Raw genomic sequence first — 23,741 nt, 5'->3', positions numbered from 1 at the left:
GACCCTGGGCAAACCAGTTGTTCGGTTCCCATCCCCCCACTATCAAAGTGGATACTGGGCGCTGCGCTGCAATGGAGAAACGGGAAACATTTCTCCAGTGGTCGGCATGAGGGAAGGAGCAAAGTGGCCTTTTCCTTCCCTTGTGCTGGCAGCTCCGTTTCCCATTTCTCCATTGCAGCACAGCGCCTAGGATCCACTTTGATAGTCGGGCTTTGATAATTTAACAACTGGTTCGCTTGAACCAATGTGAACCGGCTGAATTCCACCACTGGCTGTGGTCCAATAAAAGGAATGAAGGGAAAATGCAAAATCCTGACCAAGGAGCACTTAAAACACTGTCCTTCCATAAATAAGGGATATATCAAAAGTATGGGCTTTTGACCCATACTTTCTCTCACTTTTATTGCAGAGCAATGAAGGACCTAAGTATTTCCCCTTCTGTATAGGTAATCCTCGACTTACGTCCATAATTGAGCCCAACATTTCTGTTGTTGAGCAAAACATTTGTTGAGTGAGCTTTGCTCTATTATACGACCTTTCTTGCCACCGTTGTTAAGAGAATCACTGCAATCGATAGGTTGCTAAGTGAATCTGGCCACTGACTTTGCTCGTTGGAAAGTCACGAAAGGGTCCTTAAGATACAGCAACCATCATAAGCATGACCCAATTGCCAAGCATCTGAATTTTGATCACACAATCATGGGGAACGCTACAAAGATCGTAAGTGTCAAAAAGGGTCATGTCACTACTTTTCAAAGCCGTTGTAACTTTGAACAGTCACTAAATGAACTGTTGTAAGTCGAGGACTACCTGTGTTGAGAAACAGAAAGAGGGCAGTTGATTGAAGACCATCTGAAGAACATTCTAGAAGCCAATGAATTTCCATCAACCCAAACTAAATACCTCAGGACTGCTCAGGCCCTGATTTTTTCCGTGTTTTCGTCCTTGGTTTTTTTCTCTTACCTCAGAATCATTAATATAATGCACTTCATCAAAGATCACCCACTCTAGGTCTCTGAGGACATCGGAGCCATTATAGAGCATAGACCTTTGCAAGTAAGAAAAAAGAAAATGGTATTTCTAAGACAGCGTTATCGTTGTAAAACAACTAAAAAGATTTGGCTTGTCAGTTTGGCCCTGCTTAACTATGAAAGTATGAAGGAATTTCAGTCTGAGAAAGGCGTCTGAACCAGAAAAAGTTAGTTCTGGCTGATGGGGAATCCTGCCTTCAAAGGAAAACAGAACTGGCAAATACAGCTACAGATAGTCTGTAAAGATTCTCAATCAACCAGGTCAAGTTTGTTCCAAAGGTGCTTTTTCAGGAGGAAACTGGACTGTCTAATTTTTTTTTTAAAATAAGTTTCGCTTCTCATCCAAGAAGCTTCTTCAGCTCTGACAGGATAGTGGGGAATGGAAGGATTTATATTCCCCGCAGCCAGCTGTTCATTTGCATTCTTTGCAGACAGCTGGATTTCCAGAGGAAAAGTTGCAGACTACAAGAACCATTTGCACTTCTCGGGTGACCCTGAGACACAGATAAACCTCCAAGTGCTTCAAGGACCCTCTAAAACAGGGGTGTCAAACTTAATTTCATTGAAGGCCGATTAAGGGTTATGTTTGACCTCAGGAGGCGGCAGGGCATGTATGGCCAGGGGGCGTGCCCAGCTCGATATCATTCATGGGTGGAGGGGGGGCGACTGTGGGGGTCTGAGTGCTCTGCTAGCGAAAATGGGCTTCTGAACTCTGTTTTTGGCAGCAACGGTCGCCTGCAACCCTCTGACAGTGAAAACGGACTTTGGGAGGGCTGCCCACGGCCCACCCGAGCTCCATTTTCGCTGGCAGAATCACCATGGGCCGATCCTTTGTTGTTTTCAGGGCGGCCTCATGGGCCGAATCCGGCCCGTGGGCCTCGAGTTTGAAATCCCTGCTCTAAAAGGAGGCAAATGACCAGCTGTCTGCAAGAAATATAAATCCTTCCATTCCCCACCATCCAGTCAGAGCTGAAGAAGCTTCTTGGATGAGAAGCGAAATGTCTTCAAAAGAAAAAACAAGAAAGCCCAGTTGCCTCCTGAAAAAAACACCTTTGAGACAACCATGACCTGGATGACTGAGAATCTCCACAGACTTTCATGCCTCATCGTACCTTCCAGCCATCCTGCCGGCCCCTGTTGTGTCTCGCCCGCTTTCACCGCAGCCGGGGCCTTCTTATCTGCTTCCGAATGCTGAGGAATGTCCTAGTATGCCTCCCGGCCTCAGCCCTGGCTCCATGCCCAGACAGGCTGAGGAGGAAGAAGTACCTCCAGCCCACAGCTCTGGCTCCATGCCCAGGCAAACGGAGCAACTAGACCCCTCCCCCTCCCCCACAGCATGTGAGCCTGAGGAAGGTCAATTACCAACAGCTAAAGACTGGAGTGACCCTCGCTTCAGGAGAATTGATAGGCGGTGGCGACAGAAGGAAGGGAGGGGCAGGCCTGGATAAGTGCTGAGTCATGGAGCCACACCCCATGGCCTATATAAAGGATCTGCTTTCTGGCATTCTCTGAGTCAGGCAAAGTCGAACATATCTTGCTGAAGTCACTTTCTGGTCTCCTGCCTGCCTTGAGAACTTTGCTAGGACTTTGGCAGAGCTGCAGAGGCACGCCTGATTCGGATTTCCCTGACCCGGTCGTCAGCGGAGGAGTGGGACACGACAGCCCCCTTGTATTGAGAGACGGCCTTCTCTCTTCGGCCTAGCCCTCACCTGAGAATCTCGGTTGTCATGATGAGGCAGGAGGCATCCGGATGCAGCTGCACATCTCCTGTCAACAAGCCAACATCCCCAAAGGTGTTCTTGAAATCCCGAAACTTCTGGTTAGAAAGCGCTTTGATTGGGGACGTGTAGATGGTGCTGCAAAAGGAGGCAGAGGGGGAAAGAATGAGGTATTTGGAAGATTCCAAACTCTAAAATAATCTGAAGAACCACCTTTTTTTTTTTTTAATGAGGATATTGCGGTTCGAATCCCTAGTGCCATGTAACAGGGTGAAGCTCCCGTTACTTGTCCCAGCTTCTGCCAACCTAGCAGTTTCAAAAGCATGTAAAAATGCAAGTAAAAAAAACAGGGACCACCTTTGGTGGGAAGGTAACAGCGTTCCGTGCACCTTTGGCATTGAGTCATGCCGGCCACATGACCACGGAGATGTCTCGGGACAGCGCTGGCTCTTCGGCTTTGAAACGGAGATGAGCACCGCCCCCTAGAGTCGGCAACGACTAGCATGTATGTGCGAGGGGAACCTTTACCTTTTTATTGTTTCTCAACCTTGGCAACTTGGACATAAGTGGACTTCAACTCCCAGAATTCTTGGAGTTGAACTCCATGCATCTTCAAATTGCTAAAGTTGAGATTAGGAACACTTATAATATATGCAGGAGGAAGAGAATCTTCTAAGTACAGAGAGTCCTCGACCTTTGACCGTATTCTTCCCGTCCTTTTTATTAGTACCTATCTCTTCCCACTTATGGCTATATCCACGTTGGTTGTATCTTTACAACTTATATTGTTTTTATTGTTTTCTAGTATAATTTGACTGTTTATTAGTATCCCATGACTATCACTAAGTGTTGTATCTTATGATTCTTGACGAACAGATTTTATTTTTTATTTTTATGTACACTGAGAGCATATGTACCAAAGACAAATTCCTTGTGTGTCCAATCACACTTGGCCAATGAAGAATTCTATTTGAGCCAGGAATTATGGTCACCACCTGACCACAGCTGATTTCATGACCCTTTTTGTGGAAGGTTGTTAAACAAATCCCATAGTCTTTAAACAACTCTGTTTTCACCAATGGGTGTTTTTTGCCCCAAATTGGAAATAAATGCTGGAAACTGGCAAAAACCATTAAAAATTGTGGTCACCTGACTGTGGGACGTTGCAAAGACTGGTAAATATGAGTTGACTGGCAAGTGCTATAAATGTGATCATGTGACTGTTGGGAGGGGGGTTTCAACTAGTGGAACTTTGGAATCGGGTCGTAAATAGTGCTGGGGAGATCCATCATAACGCTGAACAGTTGCTAAGCAACCAGTTGTTAAGTAAGGATTACCTGTCCTTCTATTCATAAACAGGCTGACATAAAAGGCTTCCTGACTGATGCCTCTCAAATTGTTCTAACTGACAGTGAGAACTATCAATCAGTGGAACTACTTGCCTCCAGAAGTTGTGAATACTCCAACACTGGAAGTTTTAAAGAGGTTGGATAACCATTTGTTTGAAGTGGTGTAGGGTTTCCTGCCTAAGCACTAAAAGACCTCCAAGGTCCCTTCCAACTCTGTTATTTTAAATGTTAAGTTAATTGCTAAGAAGGAAAATCTGTGATAATCCAGATGCCACTGGGATAAAACTCCTGTCCACCTTGGCCATGCTGGCTGGGTTAGCAAAGGTTTCACAACTCCTGAATAGCTGTACGTTAGATAGTCCCAAACACCTCCCCATAACAGATGTTAAGAATATCATTATAAAGGCTAACGGGAATGTTACAAATTTAAGCTGCCGGTATCTTAGGTATCAAGTGAAGAGTAACCTAACCTTCTTCAACAGCAATCAACAACAAAGATAAAAGGGAGAAAAATCTGATTGAGTTAATTATAAATAATTGGAATAAATAGCAATAATAGTACCAAAACAATACAAACCACCTACATAAAGAATGCAGAGTTAAAGCTCATTAGGATGGGGGGGGGGAACACCCAATCCTTTGCACCCATCATGTGCATTTGGATCAAGGGGTTTGGTCTAGGGGTTAAGGCACCTGGTTTCTAACTGTGAGTTCTAGTCCCACCTTGGGCACGAAAGTAGGCTGGGTGAGTTTGGGCCAATCGTTATCTCTCAGCCCATGACATCAGGCTCAAGGGACAGAGCTCAACTCCTATTGGAACAAATAGACCAAACTTGATTGATCTGGAAGAAAAAAATATGGAGGACCCTGAATTTGCAGGCAAAATGCTAGGATGAAAAAAAAAGTGCATTTGGATCAAGAAGATGATTTGAAAGCCTAAAACACAAAACTGACATAGGAAACAAGGATATCCTCACCGCGTCATGTGCTTCTGCGACAGAGCAATGGCATACTCAGCTACGACAGTCTTTCCCGCAGAGGTGTGGGCGGCGACAAAGACTGAATCATGCTTCTCCAAGTGGAGAATTGCCTGTTTCTGGAATACGTCGGGCTCAAAAGGCCACTGGGTGGGGTGGAGGGGGAAAAAAAAGGAAAATTTAGTTTATCAACACGCGGCTCTCCATTCCCAGCAGCCCAACAGAACTGGTGTCAAAGTTGATTCGGATTCTAATCCTGCTTGCCGTTTCCCTCGCAGATTGACAACCGAAATGGAAAGTGGGGGATGGGACCCAAAGGTGTTTTTTTCAGGAGGCAACTGGACTTTCTTGGTTTTTTTTTTTTCCTTTGAAGACGTTTCGCTTCTCATGCAAGAAGCTTCTTCAGCTCTGACTGGATAGTGGGGGAATGGAAGGATTTATATTCCTTGCAGACAGCTGGTCATTTGCATTCTTTTTAGAGAGACGCTGAGGCCACCTGGAGGTTTATTATCTGTGTCCTCCTCAGGGTCACCAAATGAGCCTTCTTGGCTGCGCGATGTTTTTCTGCCTTGTGTCCCTTCACTGTTGAAAGACGGGCAGAGGCTGTTGGGGATGAGTCTGTGTTGACTTGCATCTCAAACCGAAGATCAAATGGTCCCTGTAATCATGTTGAGGGAGGGGACGAAGTCCTTGGGGAGAGTTGGGAGGAGCGAGCCAACTGGGCCCTGTAAAAGTTCCTTCACTACTTTATGGGAACTCTTTGAACGGCACAGACTGTTTTCCAACTGACAAAGAAAGTGTTGGATTGGAGAACAATGGACAGTAGGAAGCCTTGAAACTCTCTGTGGGAACGTCTATGGAGATTCTCAGTCACGGTTGTTCCAAAGGCGCTTTTTTTTTCAAGAGGCAACTGGACTTTCATGTTTTTCTTCATGTTTCCCTTCTCATCTGAGAAGTTTCTTCAGCTCTGACTGGATGGTGGGGAAGGGAAGGATTTGTATATCTTGCAGGCAGCTGGTCATTTGCATCTTTTTAGGGAGTCGTTGAGGCCACTCGAAGGTTTATCTGTGTTCTCAGGGTCACCTGAGTAGTCATCTATCTCCAGTCTACGACACTGTCCTTTCAGCAGTTCTCAGAAGGCTCCACGCCCATTTGCACTATTCAAGTCACCCCGAGGACAGATAAACCTCCAAGTGGCCTCAACGGCTCTCCAAAAGAATGCAAAACGTAATTTTTTTAGTATGAAGAATGAACTAATATGACAGTGTAAAGAGAATATGTATGATTAAAAATGGATAAGAGATTTATACATTTATGACATGTTTATGAGAAATAAAAATTAAAATAAAAAAAAGAATGCAAATGACCAACTGTCTGCAAGGGGTATAAACCCCTTCCATTCCCCACCATCCTGTCAGAGCTGAAGAAGCTTCTTGGATGAGAAGCGAAACATCTTCAAAGAAAAAACAAGAAAGTCCAGTTGCCTTTTGAAAAACAAAACAAGCACGTTTGGGGGTCTCTGTGGGAACCTTTAGAATTGGCTTTGCTTCTTCCGTGCCTACACGGATCTATCAGTAAAATTATACCCTTTGTAAAATTATATCCCAGGAGTCCCCCCCACCCGCATACACCAATGGGATAGCTGACAACTGGTGGTTTACCTTGAAGGCTGGATCAGGAATTAGCTTGTAGAAATCGTCCACGGGGGAGCTTACATCGACCAGGATAGCCCACTGTTCTTTAGGGGGCACTGTGGCAGGTGCAGGGGCAGGCGCAGCCTGTGGGGCTGATTTGGGGACGGGTGTCACCTCCTGAGAACAAGGGAGACAGGCCAAAGCAGTTAATTATGGAATCCTCCCAAGCTGCTTTCCAGAGCTAACATAGCGTTTCCAAACCATGTTGGTTTATAGCAAGGTTCATAAAATGGAAACATTTAAAGCAGGGGTCTCCAACTTAGGCAACTTTAAGACTTGTGGACTTCAACTCCCAGAATCCCTCAGCCAGCAAAGCTGGCTGAGGAATTCTGGGAGTTGAAGTCCACAAGTCTTAAAGTTGCCTAGGTTGGAGACCCCTGATTTAAAGGCATTCTCTTTGCTTCTGCTCCTCAAAAGCTTCCTAGTTGACACTGCTAACTTGTTTCAGGAGACCTTCAAAACAAACTGGAATCACGACGAGTTAATAGTTCGAGTACCGTATATAGTACCGTATTTTTTAGAGTATAGACGCACCTTTTTCCCCCAAAAAAGAGGGTGAAAATCTGTGTGCGTCTTATATTCCGAATGTAGCCCCTCCCAGCTTCTCAAATGGAGGTTTCAGAGGCTGAAAAAAGCATCAGAAAAAAAACTTCAGAAAAGAAGCCCCCAACTAGAGCTTCAGAGGCTTTTTTTCTGAAGCTGTTTCAGAAACTTTCAGAGGCAGAAAAAAAAGCTTTTTCTGAAACTGAGTTTCAGAAGTTTCAGAGGCAGGAACAAAAAGCAAAAAAAAAAAAAAAAAAGCAAGGCACAGAGCTCACAACCAAGGAACCTGTTGCTAAAATTCATCTCTGGGAACAGCTGATTGGGGGTATTCCGGGAGGCCGATCCACCTGCCAATCAGCTTTTTTCTTATTTTCCTCCCCAAAAACTAAGGTGCGTCTTATACTCTGGTGCGTCTTAGACTACGAAAAATACGGTAAAAGAAAAGGCATCTTCTCTTCATAATGGCAATGATTTATCCTGATATTAGAAGACAACCAATACATCTCCAAGCATTGGCTCCAATTGTTTTACTTCTTAACAGCTTACTCCTTTCCCCGCCATCCCTGTTCAGAAAAACCAGCTGGTCCCTGTTGTGCCTCGTCCGCTTTCCCCGCAGCCGGGCCCGTCTTATCTGCTTCCGAACGCTGAGGAATGTCCTAGCATGCCTCCTGGCCCCAGCCCTGGCTCCATGCCCAGACAGGCCAAAGAGGAAGAAGTGCCTCCCGGCCCCAGCCCTGGCTCCATGCCCAGGCAAACGGAGCAACTAGACCCCTCCCCCTCCCCCACAGCATGTGAGCCTGAGGAAGGTCAATTACCAACAGCTGCGGACTGGAGTGACCCTCGCTTCAGGAGAATTGATAGACGGAGGCAACAGAAGGAAGGGAGGGGCAGGCCTGGATAAGTGCTGAGTCATGGAGCCATACCCCATGGCCTATATAAAGGATCTGCTTTCTGGCATTCTCTGAGTCAGGCAAAGTCTACCTTATCTTGCTGAAGTCACTTTCTGGTCTCCTGCCTGCCTTGAGAACTTTGCTAGGACTTTGGCAGAGCTGCAGAGGCACGCCTGATTCGGATTTCCCTGACCCGGCCATCAGCGGAGGAGTGGGACACGACAGTCCCGACACCCATTATCCCAGGTTCACTTTTCCCCCTTTCTCTAGAGCAAGGATTGCCTGGCTGAGGAATTCTGGGAGTTGAAGTCCCCAAGTCTTAAAGCTGCCAAGTTTGGAGACCCTTGCTCTAGAGCAGTGTCTCTCCCCTCTCCAAACCTTTTGAGCACCAGGGCCTGGTTCCATGGAGAAGAGTTTTTCTGCAGACTGGAGGCAGGCGTGGTTTTCCATGCTGCCTGTATCCCACGGATGAGGCTTTGCTTGTTTCAGTGGGACCGGAAGTTGGCAAATGGGCCACTTTCGGCTTCCAAGGGGGTGGCGAAGGCCGTTTTCGCCCTCCCCAGACTCCAAGAGAGGCCCTGGAGGCTGGGGACAACAAAAAACGGGCCTTTCCCCCCTCCCCCCCAAGGCCCTCCTATTTCCCTATTTCTGGTGTACCCAGAAGGCCTGAAAATCAGCTGGCCAGCATGCGCATGTGCGCCAGAGCTGAGTTCACCTGCCCACTGATATGCCCAAGCTCTAGAGTTTTGCAGATCTTGCTGGACCAAAGCTGGAGGATGCTGGGAGCTGCAGGCCACCTATGTCTCAGCCCCAGGTTCTCTATTCTAGGGGTCTCCAACCGTGGCAACTTTAAGACTTGCGGACTTCAACTCCCAGAATTCTGGGAGTTAGTCCACAAGTCTCAAAGTTGCCTGCTCCATTCTATAGCTCGATAATACCCTACCTTTGTCTCCTCTTTTCTTCTGACATTGGGCTCCTACATCTCATATCACCATGCATGCCCATGAAGGGAAACCTGCAAAGAGACACATCCTTACCTTAAGCACCAGTTCCTCCAAGCTGTTCACTCTGTGCAATGGTGCTGGTTCTGCTGGAGGGATCTCTTCTTCCCTTGCTCCCTTATTCTTCCCTTTCTTCCTCCTCTTCTCCTCTTCCTCTGTCTTCTCTTTGGCTTCTTCATCACTGGAGGCCTCCAGCTCAAAGGTGTCCAGTGCACCCAGCAAATTGGTTAAGTTCAGCAATCCTGGGGAGGCCATGATCTCTGAAGAAGCAAAAGGAGCAAAATTTGATCCTCTTTTAAACAGAAACCGAAGTGGAGAAATCCTTAGGGCTTCTTTTAAGTAGAACCTACTTATTCATTCCAAGTTACTTGCACGGTGAGATATAATAGTGGCCAAAATTGTGGAAACCTTTTGGGGAAAAACGACACTATAGAGCACTGCACACCAAGACAACTAGACACAAGAACAGTTTTTTGCCGAACGCCATCTCTCTGCTAAAGAAATAATTCCCTCAATACTGTCAAACTATTTACTAAATGTGCACTACTATTAATCTTCTCATCATTCCCATCACCCATCTCCTTCCACTTATGACTGTATGACTGTAACTTGTATCCTTATGATTTATATTGATGGTTTCCTGATTGCTTACTTGTACCCTATGACTATCATTAAGGGTTGTACCTTATGATTCTTGATGAACGTATCTTTTCTTTTATGTACACTGAGAGCATATGCACCAAAGACAAGTTCCTTCTGTGTCCAATCACACTTGGCCAATAAAAAATTCTATTCTATTCTATTCTATTCTATTCTATTCTATTCTATTCTATTCTATTCTATTCTATTCTATTCTATTCTAAAAGTGTATTTTCTAAAACTAGCTAATAACACCACTTTTTTTTGGAGTAGTACCATAAAATTATATATCAATGGAAAGATAATTTAATTAAGAATGTAATGCAATAACTTTTATGAAGGATTTGCTATTAGAATAGCAGTTACAGTATAAAGAAGAAAAGTGAAATATGTAGAAAAAAAAGAGATATAGAAAAATGATCACCACAGAAAAACGAGACATACAAAAATTAATATTTAGTTGGGTAACCTTTAGCATGATTTACGGCCTTATAACGTCTTCCCACGGAGCGAACCAAGTCTTTTAGTTCTGCAGCTGTTATAATGCGAAACCAAGATTGAATGATTGTTTCTATTAACTGGGTTTTATTACTGGGTCGCTTCTGAGTAATAAATTTCTTTATTCTGCTCCATAGATTTTCAATTGGGTTAAGGTCTGGGCTATTCCCAGGCCATTCCAGCAGTGGAATAGGATTATCTTGAAACTCAAAAAAAGAAAAGAAAAGGTGGTGTTATTAGCCATCAAACCTCAAAAATACACTTTTCCCAAAAGGTTTCCACAATTTTGGCAACTACTGTACGCTATATGAGCTAAATGGATTTTTCCAGCTATAGGTTCCTAATATGTTTGGGTGGTTATAATAACTGAATGTTATGAATATGGATGTTCTGACCCGATCAGAAGCTCTCTGTGCTTGAAACCGTTCCAACAGTGAAATGAAGACAAAAACAAAATCTTTCAACCTTGAGATGATTTGCATTCCCCTTAGTTGTAGCACTCATCACTATCATTTTACTATTGACGCTTTGATTTTGCTATACCTTGTTTGGTGAATTCCACCCCTTTTTTCCATCCAGGTGGCACCGTCAGCAAATCTGAGAGGGAAAGAAAAAAATATGAAAGCAGTTGCCAAGAAGACACCACGTCTGTCGTGTCCCACTCCTCCGCTGACAGCCGGGTCAGGGAAATCCGAATCAGGCCTGCCTCTGCAGCTCTGCCAAAGTCCTAGCAAAGTCCTCAGGGCAGGCAGGAGACCAGAAAGTGACTTCAGCAAGATATGTTTAGACTTTGCCTGACTCAGAGAATGCCAGAAAGCAGATCCTTTATATAGGCCATGGGGTGTGGCTCCATGACTCAGCACTTATCCAGGCCTGCCCCTCCCTTCCTTCTGTTGCCTCCGCCTATCAAGTCTTCTGACACGAGGGTCACTCCAGTCGGCAGCTGTTGGCAATAGACCTCCCTCAGGCTCACATGCTGTGGAGGAGGGGGAGGGGTCTAGTTGCTCCGTTTGCCTGGGCATGGAGCCAGAGCTGGGGGCTGGAGGTATTTCTTCCTCTTCAGCCTGTCTGGGCATGGAGCCAGGGCTGGGGGCTGGAGGTATTTCCTCCTCTTCAGCCTGTCTGGGCATGGAGCCAGGGCTGGGGGCTGGAGGTATTTCCTCCTCTTCAGCCTGTCTGGGCATGGAGTCAGGGCTGGGGCCGGGAGGCATACTAGAACATTCCTCCGTGTTCGGAAGCAGATAAGCAGGCCCCGGCTGTGGTGAGATTGGGCGAGACACAAACAACATCAAACTTGACGTCAAGGATAGTCCACTTTATTAATGGATCTAAGCCGGTGTTCCCGAATCTTGACCATCTGCAGCTGTGTAAACTTCAAATCCCAGAATTCCACAGCCAGCATAGCTACTGTTGGAATTATAGGAACGTAGCACTACTGGTGCTACCTAGTTTAGCAGTGAAACATCTGCAAGAAAACATCCAAGCTCAGAGAGCACCAAGGATCCTGCAGTTCAACCCTTAGATATAAATATTCTCTTCTATTAGTATTGCGGGAACTGTATTCCACATACATGATGGTTGGGAAACACTGATCTAAACCACTCCAGGGATTTTTCAGATGGATTAAAATGCTATCAATAAATCTACCACGATATTTGGAATTTAAATGCAATGATATTTGATTCTATATGGTGGATTTGTTAAAAATTAAGTTATTCTGGATAAAAACTGAGGGGTTATATAAGGTGTTGATAAAAATAGAATAAGAAATGGAATTAGTTAAGAATTGTATGATAAAAGGGGATTGGGTTAAATGTTAAATTTATGTAAGTTAAAAATTTAAGAGGAAAATTTTGTAAAATGTCTTATTTATTTATTTTATTTATTTATAATTTAATTTCTATACCGCCCTTCTCCCGAAGGACTCAGGGCGGTTTACAGCCAAATTAAAAACACAGAGTATACATAATATAAATAACAAATTTAAAACGAATTTAAAACGAATATTTAATAGGCCTAATTAACTAAAATGGTCATAGACCGATGTAAAACCCTTTAAAATTTAAAATTATAATTAAAATGCACTTAGGCTAGTCCTGCCCGATTAAATAGTAAAGTCTTCAATTCCCGCTTGAAGGTTCGGAGGTCGGGGAGTTGGCGTAACCCCGGAGGTAACACGTTCCAAAGGGCCGGTGCTGCCACAGAGAAGGCTCTCCCCCCTGGGGGCCGCCAATTGACATTGTTTGGTCGATGGCACCCTGAGCAGGCCCACTTAAAGATGGTATCTAGATTCTAAACACTGGCGTGTACGTATTTGAATTTATAATTTAAATGTTGGAGATCTGGTTGGGCTGATACTATTTATTATTATATATGGTGGATATATAAATTTGGTGGATTATACAAAATACTATGAAGAAGAAGATAACATTTAAGGGCATAATTGATTTTAAATTAAATATTAGTAGCTAGATTACCGGCAGCGCAATATTGGAAGATGGAACATTTGCTTATCATTGAAGACTGGACGCTAAAAGCAGTGAACTTACTGGAGATGGCAGAAATTTCAGCGTACCAGAAAGACTATTCACAAGAAAGATGTATATTGGAAAGGAGAAGATGGATCGACTATTTTAAAAACAAATATTGGATTAAGAACTATCAAATAGCCTATGAATGAATAGAATGTATTGTATATTTTCTTTTTTCTCCTTTTTTTCCCCTTTTTCTTTACTATGGAGAAGGGGAGTTGAGGTTCTAGGGGGTGGATGGGAATCTATGGATAGTTTGTGTATTCTAGCTTATGATTGTTAGATATTATACCTTGTATATTGCTCTGGGAAGTCTGGGGGGGGGAGTGGGTGAAGGTGGGAGGGGGAAGAGGGAAGGGTGAGGGTTGGTGGCAGGAGGAAGGGATGTATGGGTAAAATTTTTTGTAAAAAACTTTTTAATTAAAAAATAAATAAATCTACCACTCTATTCTTTAGTTTAGTTTTCGTTTTAATAGCAATAGCACTTAAGACTTATATACCACTTCACAGCCCTCTCTAAGAAGTTTACAGAATCAGCAAATTGCCCCCAACAATCTGGGTCCTCATTTTATCGATCTCGGAAGGGTGGAAGGCTGAGTCACCCTTGAGCCTGGTGAGATTCGAACCGCTGAACTGCTGGCAATCTGCAATCAGCAGAATTAGCCTGCGGTACTGCATTCTAACTACTGCGCTACCCGACTCTTTAAACGCTAGAAAAGAGTCTCTGGGCAATTATTTCCATCTGAGTCTTATCCTTATCATTCTTTGTTAATAAAATCATAAATTACCCACGTAACAGAGAACACAAATAATCCCACGGCAGAGCTCTTTTGTGCAGACCCAGTTTTCTTATCATCTCTATCTCTGAGTGTCGCAAATGGAATAAATTACATTTTTGAATCTGCTCAAACAGAGGGCAGAGGGCATTACGAAAAAACAGAACAGTCAGGACTGAAACAATAGAGCTGTTGGCTGCGATACGCTTACATTATTACCTTTCTCAAAATCAATGTCCTCTTCCTTATCTTCTTGAGCCTTAATCAGTTCCAAGCTTGGCTCATCAATCCCACCTGGAGAGATTGTGTTACAAGAGCAGATTATTAGTGGTCTGGAACAGGGGTCTCCAACCTTGGTCACTTTAAGACTTGTGGACTTCAACTCCCAGAGTCCCTCAGCCAGCAAAGCTGGCTGAGGAACTCAGGGAGTTGAAGTCCACAAGTCTTAAAGTGACCAAAGTTGGAGACCCCTGGTCTGGAGCTTAGTTACCTGAAGGGCAAAATGGAGATGCACATTCTATAACCAAATCAGAGATATGGGAAGAATACAAAAGCCAACTAATTGATCTGGAACAGGGGTCCCAAATAGCCCACTACTGGGCCCATGGTCTATTTAGAGCTGGGCTGAGTGAGTGGCAGGCTGGGGTGCACGAGCTTGACTTGTGTGAGTGGCGGGCTGGTGTGTGTGCGCACACGTGCGCAACTCCACTAGTGCAAGTCAAGCTGTGCACGCAAGCGTGGCCCGATACCCCTCTCTTACCACCCCCCACCAGGCCACTAAGCCTCAAAAGTTCGGGACCACTGATCTACAACCCATAAAAAGTTTCCAAAGCCCCCGACAGTGGATGAAACACTGTTCCTTGATTTCAAGTTTGTTCCTGCTTATGGTTCTGCATTCAAAGTTATAAACTCAGATAACAGAAATGGGAGACCCACACCTGGCCAGAAGGGGTAGTTGGTGGCACTGCCTCTCAGAGATTCGGAAGGAGGGCCAGGCGCTCGCTGGAAGGAAAGCGAATTCTTGGCTGATAATCCCGTGTTGTCCACAAGTGCCTAGAATTGAAGTCAAAAGAGGGAGAGTGTAAAGGATTAAGGGATGGAAACTGATCAAGGAGAGGTTCAACCTGGAAATAAGGAGAAAATTTCTGACAGTGACAGCAATCGACGCATGGAACAGCTTTGCCTTCAGAAGTTGTGGGAGCTTCATCACTGGAAGTTTTCAAGAAGAGATTGGACAGCCGTCTGTTCAGAAATGATGTAAGGTCTCCTGCATGGGCGGGGTGGGTGGGTGGGGTTGGACTAGATGACCTACAAGGTTCCTTCCAACTCTGTTAATCTGCCTCAGCTGCCTTCTCAGGAAAAGCAGGACTCTTGAAACAACTGGCATTTCAAAACAAACTTTTACTCAGGGACAGTAATTGCAGAGAAAGCCATGTGGAGTCTGAAATCTGTGCACGAAGATTTATGTTAACTTTTTCCTTCAACCCCCACCACCACTCAATGCCCCATGTCCACCGGTAGCCAATAAAATGCCGCAAAGGTGTTTTGAGGCTGGAGTTTGTGAAAAACGGTCATAAGTCACTTTTTTTTCAATGTCGTTGTAACTTTGAACTGTTGTAAAATGAACGGCTGTAAGTCAAGGGCTTGCCTGTACATTCCTCATGTATTTTAACACGAGAAGACATCAAACCCCTTCCCTGCTCTGCGTGAGCCCTTTGTTGTCTCTTGCCCGCTCTCACCGCAGACGGGGTCTGCTTATCTGCTTCCGAACGCTGAAGAATGTTCTAGTATGCTTCCCGGCCCCAGCCCTGGCTCCATGCCCAGACAGGCTGAAGAGGAGGAAGTATCTCCAGCCCCCAGCTCTGGCTCCATGCCCAGGCAAACGGAGCAACTAGACCCCTCCCCCTCCTCCACAGCATGTGAGCCTGAGGAAGGTCTATTACCAACAGCTGCAGACTGGAGTGACCCTTGTGTCAGAAGACTTGATAGGCGGAGGCAACAGAAGGAAGGGAGGGGCAGGCCTGGATAAGTGCTGAGTCATGGAGCCACACCCCATGGCCTATATAAAGGATCTGCTTTCTGGCATTCTCTGAGTCAGGCAAAGTCTAAACATATCTTGCTGAAGTCACTTTCTGGTCTCCTACCTGCCCTGAGGACTTTGCTAGGACTTTGGCAGAGCTGCAGAGGCAGGCCTGATTCGGATTTCCCTGACCCGGCCGTCAGCGGAGGAGTGGGACACGACACCTTTGATTCTTTTTAGTCTGTTGAATTCTTGTAATTGTACCTAAATTTACAATGTCTTTTTATACTTCTATTTTTATTGCACTCTTAGCAATAAACAGAGTCGCTGTGGATAGCGAGACGGGCAGCATAGAAATTGAATGAATAAATAATAATAATATTCTGCAGTTCTGTGAAAAACGGTCATAAGCCACTTTTTCCTGTGCCGCTGTAACTTTGAACGGCCACTAAATGAACGGTTGTAAGTCAAGGATTACTTGTTGCATTACAGTTAGTCCTCGACTTATGACATTTCATTTAGTGACCGTTCGAAGTTACAACGGAACTGGAAAAAGATGACTTACGACTGTTTTTCACACTTCTGCCCGTGGCAGCAACCCCGTGGTCCCATGATTTACACTGAGATGCTCGACAACTGACTCACGTTTATGACGATTGCAGTGTCCCGGGGTCACGTGACCATCTTTTGAGACGTTCTGACAAGCCAAGTTAATGGGGAAGCCAAGATTCACTTAACAGCTGTGTTACTAAATTAAAAAGTGCAGCGATTCACTTAACCAAGGTGGTGAGAGAAGTCATAAAATGGGGCCAAACTGACTTAACAAATTTCTCACTGAGCAAGGTATATTTTGGGCTCAATTGTGGTCGTAAATTGAGGAGTACCTGTATTGTCTAATTACTGCTGTTCTCAGCTGCTGCCACCAACCTTTTTTTTTTTTAAAGTGGGCCTCCTGGCCAGCACCATCTGTTCACCTTTTCCCTTAGAACAGGGGTCAGCAACCTGCGGCTCCAGAGCCGCATGCGGCTGTTTGGGCCCTCTGCTGTGGCTCTGTCAGGTGATCCCACCACTGGCTGGGCCCGCCCCTCACCCTCCCCTCCCAGTCACTCCTTGCCTGGACTAAGAAGGGCGACGTTGGGGAATGAAGAAGCGGCCAGAGCAGAGAGAGAGCGATACAGAGAGAAGGGGGGAGAGAGAGAGACATAGAGACATACAGAGAGAGAGAGAGGGAGAGAGAGGGAGAGAAAGAGAAAGACATAGAGAGATACCGGGAGAGACATAGAGATACGGGGAGAGAGAGACATAGAGATCTGGGGAGAGAGACATAGAGAGATACGGGCGGGAGAGAGACATAGAGATACAGAGAGAAGGGGAGAGAAAGACATAGAGAGATACAGGGGAGAGAGACAGAGAGATACAGAGGGGAGAGAGACAGAGAGATACAGAGAGGGAGAGAAGACATAGAGAGATACAGGGGAGAGAGACATAGAGAGATACAGAGGGGAGAGAGACATAGAGAGATACAGAGAGAGGGGGGAGAGAGGAGAGAGATACAGAGAAAAGGGAGGAGAGAGAGAGACATAGAGATACAGAGAGAGAGGAGAGAAAGACATAGAGATACGGGGAGAGAGACATAGAGAGATACGGGGAGAGAGACATAGAGAGATACAGAGAGAGGGAGAGAGAGAGAGAGAGACATAGAGAGATACCGGGAGAGACATAGAGAGATACGGGGAGAGAGACATAGAGAGATACGGGGAGAGAGACATAGAGATACGGGCGGGAGAGAGACATAGAGATACAGAGAGAAGGGAGAGAGACATAGAGATACAGGGGAGAGACATAGAGAGATACAGAGGGAGAGAGACATAGAGATACAGAGAGGGGGGAGAGAGGAGAGAGATACAGAGAAAAGGGAGGAGAGAGAGAGACATAGAGAGATACAGAGAGAGAGAGGAGAGAAAGACATAGAGAGATACGGGGAGAGAGAGACATAGAGAGATATGGGGAGAGAGACATAGAGATACAGAGAGAGGAGAGAGGAGAGAGAGATACAAAGGGAAGGGGAGAGAGAGAGAGACATAGAGAGATACGGGGGGGGGGAGACATAGAGAGATACAGAGAGAGAGAGGGGTAGAGAGAGGGAGAGAGCGTGGGGAGGGAGGGGAGAGAGATGTCAAAAGGATTTTGTGGTTCCCAGTGTTTTTTAACAACTGGTTCTCTGCCCTAATGACCGGCTGGGTAGGCGTGGCTGGGGGAGGTCATGTGACTGATGGAAGTGAGTGACATCGAGTTGGCCACACCCACCCAGGTTTTGTGGCTCCCGGTGTTTTCTTTTCTGTGGGAAACGGGTCCAAATGGCTCTGTGAGTATTTAAGGTTGTAGACCCCTGCCTTAGAAGAACTCATTGCTCAAAGGGCTATTTGGGGCTGCAAGGAAAGAAAGCTCATCTCTCACCTCTTTAAAACCCAGCAGCTCCCCGGTGGTGGGATTGCGTTCAGCCTGGAGGGTGGAGTGCACAGGTGTGACCTCCAGTGCGAAGAGTGATTGGACATCCTTCTCTCGGGGCCAGAACCTGCCTCAGGACAAGAGGTGGAGTTAAATTATTTTGGCGGGTCGATGATGACTCACTGTAGCCAGGTGGGTATGGCTATCTGAGTGCCGCCAGGTAGGTGTCCATGGGTAGGCGTGGCCAGGTTGACGAGAAGGATCAGGTGCAGCCAGCTCGGCGCAGATGACTTGGGATGGCTGGGTGGGCGTGGCCAGACAGACACAACCACATGGGTGTGGCTGGGCATGTGGGGGGGGGGGTTTGCACCAGATGGGCAGAGAACAAATCGGCCCTGGCAACTGGACATGTAAGTCAACTCAGCTCCCCACCAGAACAAAAATTACCCGGAGATGTGCTGGCAAACAGGAAACAGGGAAGCGGCAAAATTTGAAAGGCAAAGGGGGTGGATTCCCCCACCCCCCCCCCGGCACCCCCCACCCTCAATTTGAAGAAATGTTCCTTTTTTCTGCCTCCTGACTAGAGGTTTCTCTGCTAAGTTTGGCAGGGAAGGGAAGGGCTGGGTGGATTCGCCTCCCCCCATTTGGAGAAACGCTGCACCCAGTCCTTCTCGTTGACCTGGCCACGTTGACCCATGCAAGCCCTCCTGGCGGCACTCAGGTGGCTACGCCCACCAAGTCACACCCACCTGGCTGCGGTGAGTCGTCCCATTTCCCCCCCTTGACCCTCCTTCTGCTACAGATGATCCCCTTACTCACCCCACCCCGAGCTTTTCTCATTCCTACTGCAACCTGCAAGCAACCATCCCGGCTGCCGGGGACTCACCTGTGAGACCTTTCAAAGTCATGGATGGGAAGCCATTCTGGGCTGTTGAGGTAATGCTGCTCCAATTCCGAGGCCAGATCTTCAGCATACGGGGGCAGCCCATGTGGCAGCTGGGGAGGTGGGCAAAAGAGAAGAAAGATGTATCATTTCTTATTTAACGCCATCCATAAAATATATTTTGTTACAGCTCAGAAGCTATGGGGCAAGAGACTCTCAGAGATTTCCAGGGCTGTAGGTGCCAGGCCTGGAAGCCATCTTTTGCATTGGGCCTTCAGACCTGCCACGTTTAGTGCTGTGGGAAACTGGGAGGGGGGGTTGTATGGAGCAGGGGAGATATATAGTCCTAACAACATTCCTTTCTCTGAAAGTCAAGGACATCTTGCCCTGCACCTGGAGGGGTGTGACTGGGAGGCATCTCCAGTTGGGACGGTGCATTGATTGGGCCATGTGATGGACATGTGGTTGCTGGGCAGGACTTGGACTTTTCTATGGGTGGGGAAAACCTGGAAGCTTTCAGATTTGGGTTTTCCCAGATGTGCCAATATGACATCTCTAATACAGTTGCTCAAATTTCAAGCCTCAGAGTCTTCTTTTGTTGAAGGTGTTACTTGGAACCCTGACAATAGGTTATACTGGGAAACAGAAAAACATTGTGGAAGAAGACGGTGGCAAACCATTTCTATACAGTTAGTCCTTGACATAGACCACAATTGAACCCAAAACCTGTTGTTAAGTGAAACATTGGTTAAGGGAGTTTTGCCCTATTTTATGACCTTTCTCGCCACCATTGTTAAGTGAATCACTGCCGTTGATAAGTTAGTAGCCTGGTTGTTCAGGGAATCGGGCTTTCCTCATGGACGTTGCTTGTCAGAAGGTCGCAAAAAGGGGATCGCGTGACCTTGGGACACAACAATGGTCCTAAGTATGAACCAGTTGCCAAGTGTTTGAATTTCGATCACGTGATCATGGGGATGCTACAAGGGTCCTAACTGTGAAAAATGGTCATAAGTCAGTTTTTGTTCAGTACCGTTGTTAACTTTGAATGTGTTGTGGTCCGTCAGCAGCGTACGGAGCTGGCAACGGAGTTGGACAGCGATGAGGCTGAGGTGGGGCCAGGGCCATCGGGAAGTGAGAGCCTCCAGAAACTGATAGTAGTGAGGCAGAGGAACAGGAGGAGTATGTTCCTAATGCACGCATGAGAAGAGCTACCAGAAGGCAAGAGCAGCTCAAACTGACAACTCAGGAGTAGGGCCAAGAAATGATTGGCCCCTCCCATAAGGCTTAAAATAGACTAGCACCAGCGTTTGAGCTTTGCCGGAAAACAACGTTGTAGCTGTGTCTTCTCCTTCTGCTTCGTCTACATCTTTGTTTTTGTGGCTTCTGGACGTTTGCCAGGAAGGGCCTTTGGCAGTTTGCCTAATTGGACCGAGGTTTGCGAGATAACTGAGGAATTTGTGTTGGGAGGCATTTGTTTTACTTTTGAGTTGAACGACGTTGTTCAATAAAGTTTAATAAAGTTTGCTTGTTTTTCCATGGACTAAGTTTATTACTACCTACTTGGGCCTGGGTCACAACAAAGTGGTCAGTAAATGAACTGTTGTTAAGTCGAGGACTACCTATAGTGTTGCAAAGGAAACGCCATTAGATTTCTTAGAATAACAATTCACTAAATGGGAGCTCAAGATTAAATTTACTGCACATTTTCCCCCTAATTCTTCCCAAGTCCACTATTGGAAATTGGTTGGATTGAGAGTGACTGACCCAAAACCCTCCAGGGAGACTCCACAATTGAGATATGGACTAGAATTGTTGATCTGAAAGCCGCCCAGGGTCATCTCATGGTGAGATGGGTGACAAATACATTTAATAAATAAATTAATTAAGACATTGGATTTCATCATTCGTAGCCCAACACCTTTCCTACTACTTCATGCTGGCTGTCAGACAGAGAGAGAGGATAAAAAGTAAAGGCTCCCCTCGCACATATGTGCTAGTCGTTCCCGACTCTAGGGGGCATTTCAAAGCCAAAGAACTAGTGCTGTCCAAAGACATCTCCGTGATTATGTGGCCAGCATGACTAAACGCCAAAGGCGCACAGAATGCTGTTACCTTCCCACCAAAGGTGGTCCCTATTTTGCTACTTGCATTTTTTACGTGCTTTCGAACTGCTAGGTTGGCGGAAGCTGGGACAACTAACGTCAGCTCACCCGTTACGCGGCACTCGGGATTAGAATTGCTGAACTGCTGACCTTTTGATCGACAAGCTCAGCGTCTTAGTCATCGCGTCCCTAGAGGTGGGGGGGGGACTCCTCCCAAATAGCACAGGGAGCTTTTGTGGCTGATGGAGAATCAGAATCTGAATCTCCCCAAGCCATCTCTCTCTCTTTTTTTGTTTATCTGGCTAAAAAAGATGATTATTTTAAGTTACTCAACCAAAACCTACATATTACCACAATGGCTGACTTTGCATACAACCGGCCAAGTCAACATTGCACAAACCAACAAGTCACATTGTGGTTCTGCCTCTCCTTTCAGGATAGGAAGAGCTCCTGTACTCACTGTGGTCAGGGGAAATCCCTCTTTGGTGGGTTCCTCTCGGGTGATGAGCTCAAAACGGCCAGCGCATCCAACCTCCAAAATGGAAAGAGGCAGCTCTAAAGGTCCCCGGGGAGGGAGGACTTGAAGAAGACAATGAGGCAAAGATACGTTAAGACAATCTATCGCTACTCTTCGGTCAAAGCTATGCTCTCGTTAATGTTGCTTTAAAACAATATACTCTTTAGAGACAACAGTATCCACAGGTAGAGGATCGAAATTTATAAAATCACCCATCTCCTCCCACTTATGACTCTATGACTGTAACTTTGTTGCTTGTATCCTTACGATTTACCATATTTTTCGGAGTATAAGACGCACCTTTCCCCCCAAAAAAGAGGGTGAAAATCTGGGTGCGTCTTATACTCTAAATGTAGCCCCACCCAGCTTCTCAAACGGAGGTTTCAGAGTCTGAAAAAAGCATCAGAAACAAAGCTTCAGAAGAGAAACCCCCAAACAGAGATTCAGAGGCTTTTTTTCTGAAGCTGTTTCAGAGGTTTTCAGAGGCAGGAAAAAAAGCAAAAAAAAAAAAAGGCACAGAGCTCACAACCAAGGAACCGGCTGCTAAAATTCACCTCTGGGAACAGCTAATTGGGGGTATTCCGGGAGACTGATCCCTCTGCCAATCAGCTTTTTTCTGATTTTCTTCCCCAAAAACTAAGGTGCATCTTATTCTCTGGTGCGTCTTATACTCTGGTGCGTCTTATACTCTGATTTGTACCCTATGACTATCATTAAGTGTTGTGTATTGTGCCTTATGATTCTTGATGAATGTATCTTTTCTTTTATGTACACTGAGAGCGTATGCACCAAAGCAAATTCCTTGTGTGTCCAATCACACTTGGCCAATAAAAAATTCTATTCTATTCTATTCTAAAATGGTAGTATCTATGAAGGAAAGGGGCTATATCATGCAGATCATTATATCTCCTCTCCCTAGGGATACTCCCAATTACAGAACTGGAACAGACCATTTATATCAGGGGTCACCAACCTTTTGGACCTCAGGGACCACAAAATTCATAATTTTAAATCCCATGGAGCACTAATATGATTTTTTTAAAAAGATAAATAGTATTTACCGCAATATAAAAAATGCAAATAATTTTTCTGCGGACCACCAAAATTTCTTCACGGACCACCAGTTGTTGACCGCTGATTTACATGACTGATCCCAATTTTTGTTGCCATTTACCCTTTTCTATTTATGAACTTTAGGATGAATGGACTTCAGTTCCCAGAATCCCTTGCCCAACATGTATACCAGGTGGGGAATTTTGGGAGTTGAAGTCCATTCATCTGAAAGCTGACAAGGTTGAGAATCACAATATTTATGTTTTTCATATCTTGCACGATACCTACAGTTGCTTGGGCGACTGAGTTTGCTTAAACATTGAGCAAAGAAACAAGTAAGTGTAAGTAAGACTATTATTTATTTATCTGCTTGGCAATTAAATTCTCCAGCCTGCTGCAGACTCAAGTTATCCTCTTACTGCCTTCAGGAAAACAAAAGCTGCGCTGCTGAAATTTTTACCTCTTTTTAGCATACAGAATAATACAGATTAACAAACTTGGAAGGGACCTTGGAGGTCTTCTAGTCCACCCTCTCCCTGCTCAGGCAAAAACCCTATAGCATTTGTTAATTGTTCTCACTAAACATTTTTATGCGAATTTTAGGTGGGGGGGGAAGATAATGAAATAAAAAAATAATAATGAGCAGGACCAATTGCAACAGGAGATTTTAAAAGGCTCCATTATATTAGTTCAGTCAGACGCTCTACCCGGTCCTCACCTATCCTCTCCAGATCCATCTCAGCTGCCACGGTTCGCTCATCGCCTGACCCGGAAACTCTCCCCTCCGGCTCTGTCCTATTAAGGGCGGAACTTTCCCCTCGCCAAAAGGAAGGGCAGATGAAGCCACGCCCTGTTTCTCAGGGTGGTGGAATGCATTGCGTGTCGCACGTCAGTAATCGGAAGTGAAACGGGATTGGTCAATCGAATGAAGGGCGGAAGCCTGGTCGGAGAAAATGGCTTTGCTTTCGAACGAAGGGACGCATTGCCTAACGAAGCAACAGCAACTGTCCAATGACAGGGCGGTATGCAAATCGAAAGCGCTTCGCCACTCTGGACTGTTCCGACAAAAAC

The 23,741-nt window shown here is 45.6% G+C and overlaps 1 protein-coding gene across 1 annotated transcript in view; it reads right to left on the bottom strand.

The window, feature by feature from the left end:
- SKIC2 (SKI2 subunit of superkiller complex) overlaps positions 1 to 23,647 on the bottom strand; it is a 55,194-nt gene extending 31,547 nt beyond the window's left edge. Inside the window, exons 1-12 of the mRNA XM_058172799.1 lie at positions 23,389 to 23,647; positions 21,561 to 21,679; positions 19,002 to 19,111; positions 18,125 to 18,242; positions 14,586 to 14,700; positions 13,867 to 13,941; positions 10,884 to 10,937; positions 9,240 to 9,463; positions 6,737 to 6,886; positions 5,076 to 5,221; positions 2,741 to 2,887; positions 964 to 1,048 (exon numbers count right to left, since the gene is read on the bottom strand). Of these exons, the coding sequence (XP_058028782.1) occupies positions 964 to 1,048; positions 2,741 to 2,887; positions 5,076 to 5,221; positions 6,737 to 6,886; positions 9,240 to 9,463; positions 10,884 to 10,937; positions 13,867 to 13,941; positions 14,586 to 14,700; positions 18,125 to 18,242; positions 19,002 to 19,111; positions 21,561 to 21,679; positions 23,389 to 23,407 (1,362 nt within the window). The 5' untranslated portion in view covers positions 23,408 to 23,647. The remainder of the gene's footprint in view (positions 1 to 963; positions 1,049 to 2,740; positions 2,888 to 5,075; positions 5,222 to 6,736; positions 6,887 to 9,239; positions 9,464 to 10,883; positions 10,938 to 13,866; positions 13,942 to 14,585; positions 14,701 to 18,124; positions 18,243 to 19,001; positions 19,112 to 21,560; positions 21,680 to 23,388) is intronic.
- Positions 23,648 to 23,741: the final 94 nt, after the last annotated feature.

The sequence above is a fragment of the Ahaetulla prasina genome, chromosome 2 (genome assembly GCF_028640845.1).
Source record: "Ahaetulla prasina isolate Xishuangbanna chromosome 2, ASM2864084v1, whole genome shotgun sequence".
NCBI classification, from domain to species: Eukaryota; Metazoa; Chordata; class Lepidosauria; order Squamata; family Colubridae; genus Ahaetulla; species Ahaetulla prasina.
The sequence above is the reverse complement of the archived record's forward strand: the minus strand, read 5'-3'. Positions and strand labels throughout refer to the sequence as shown.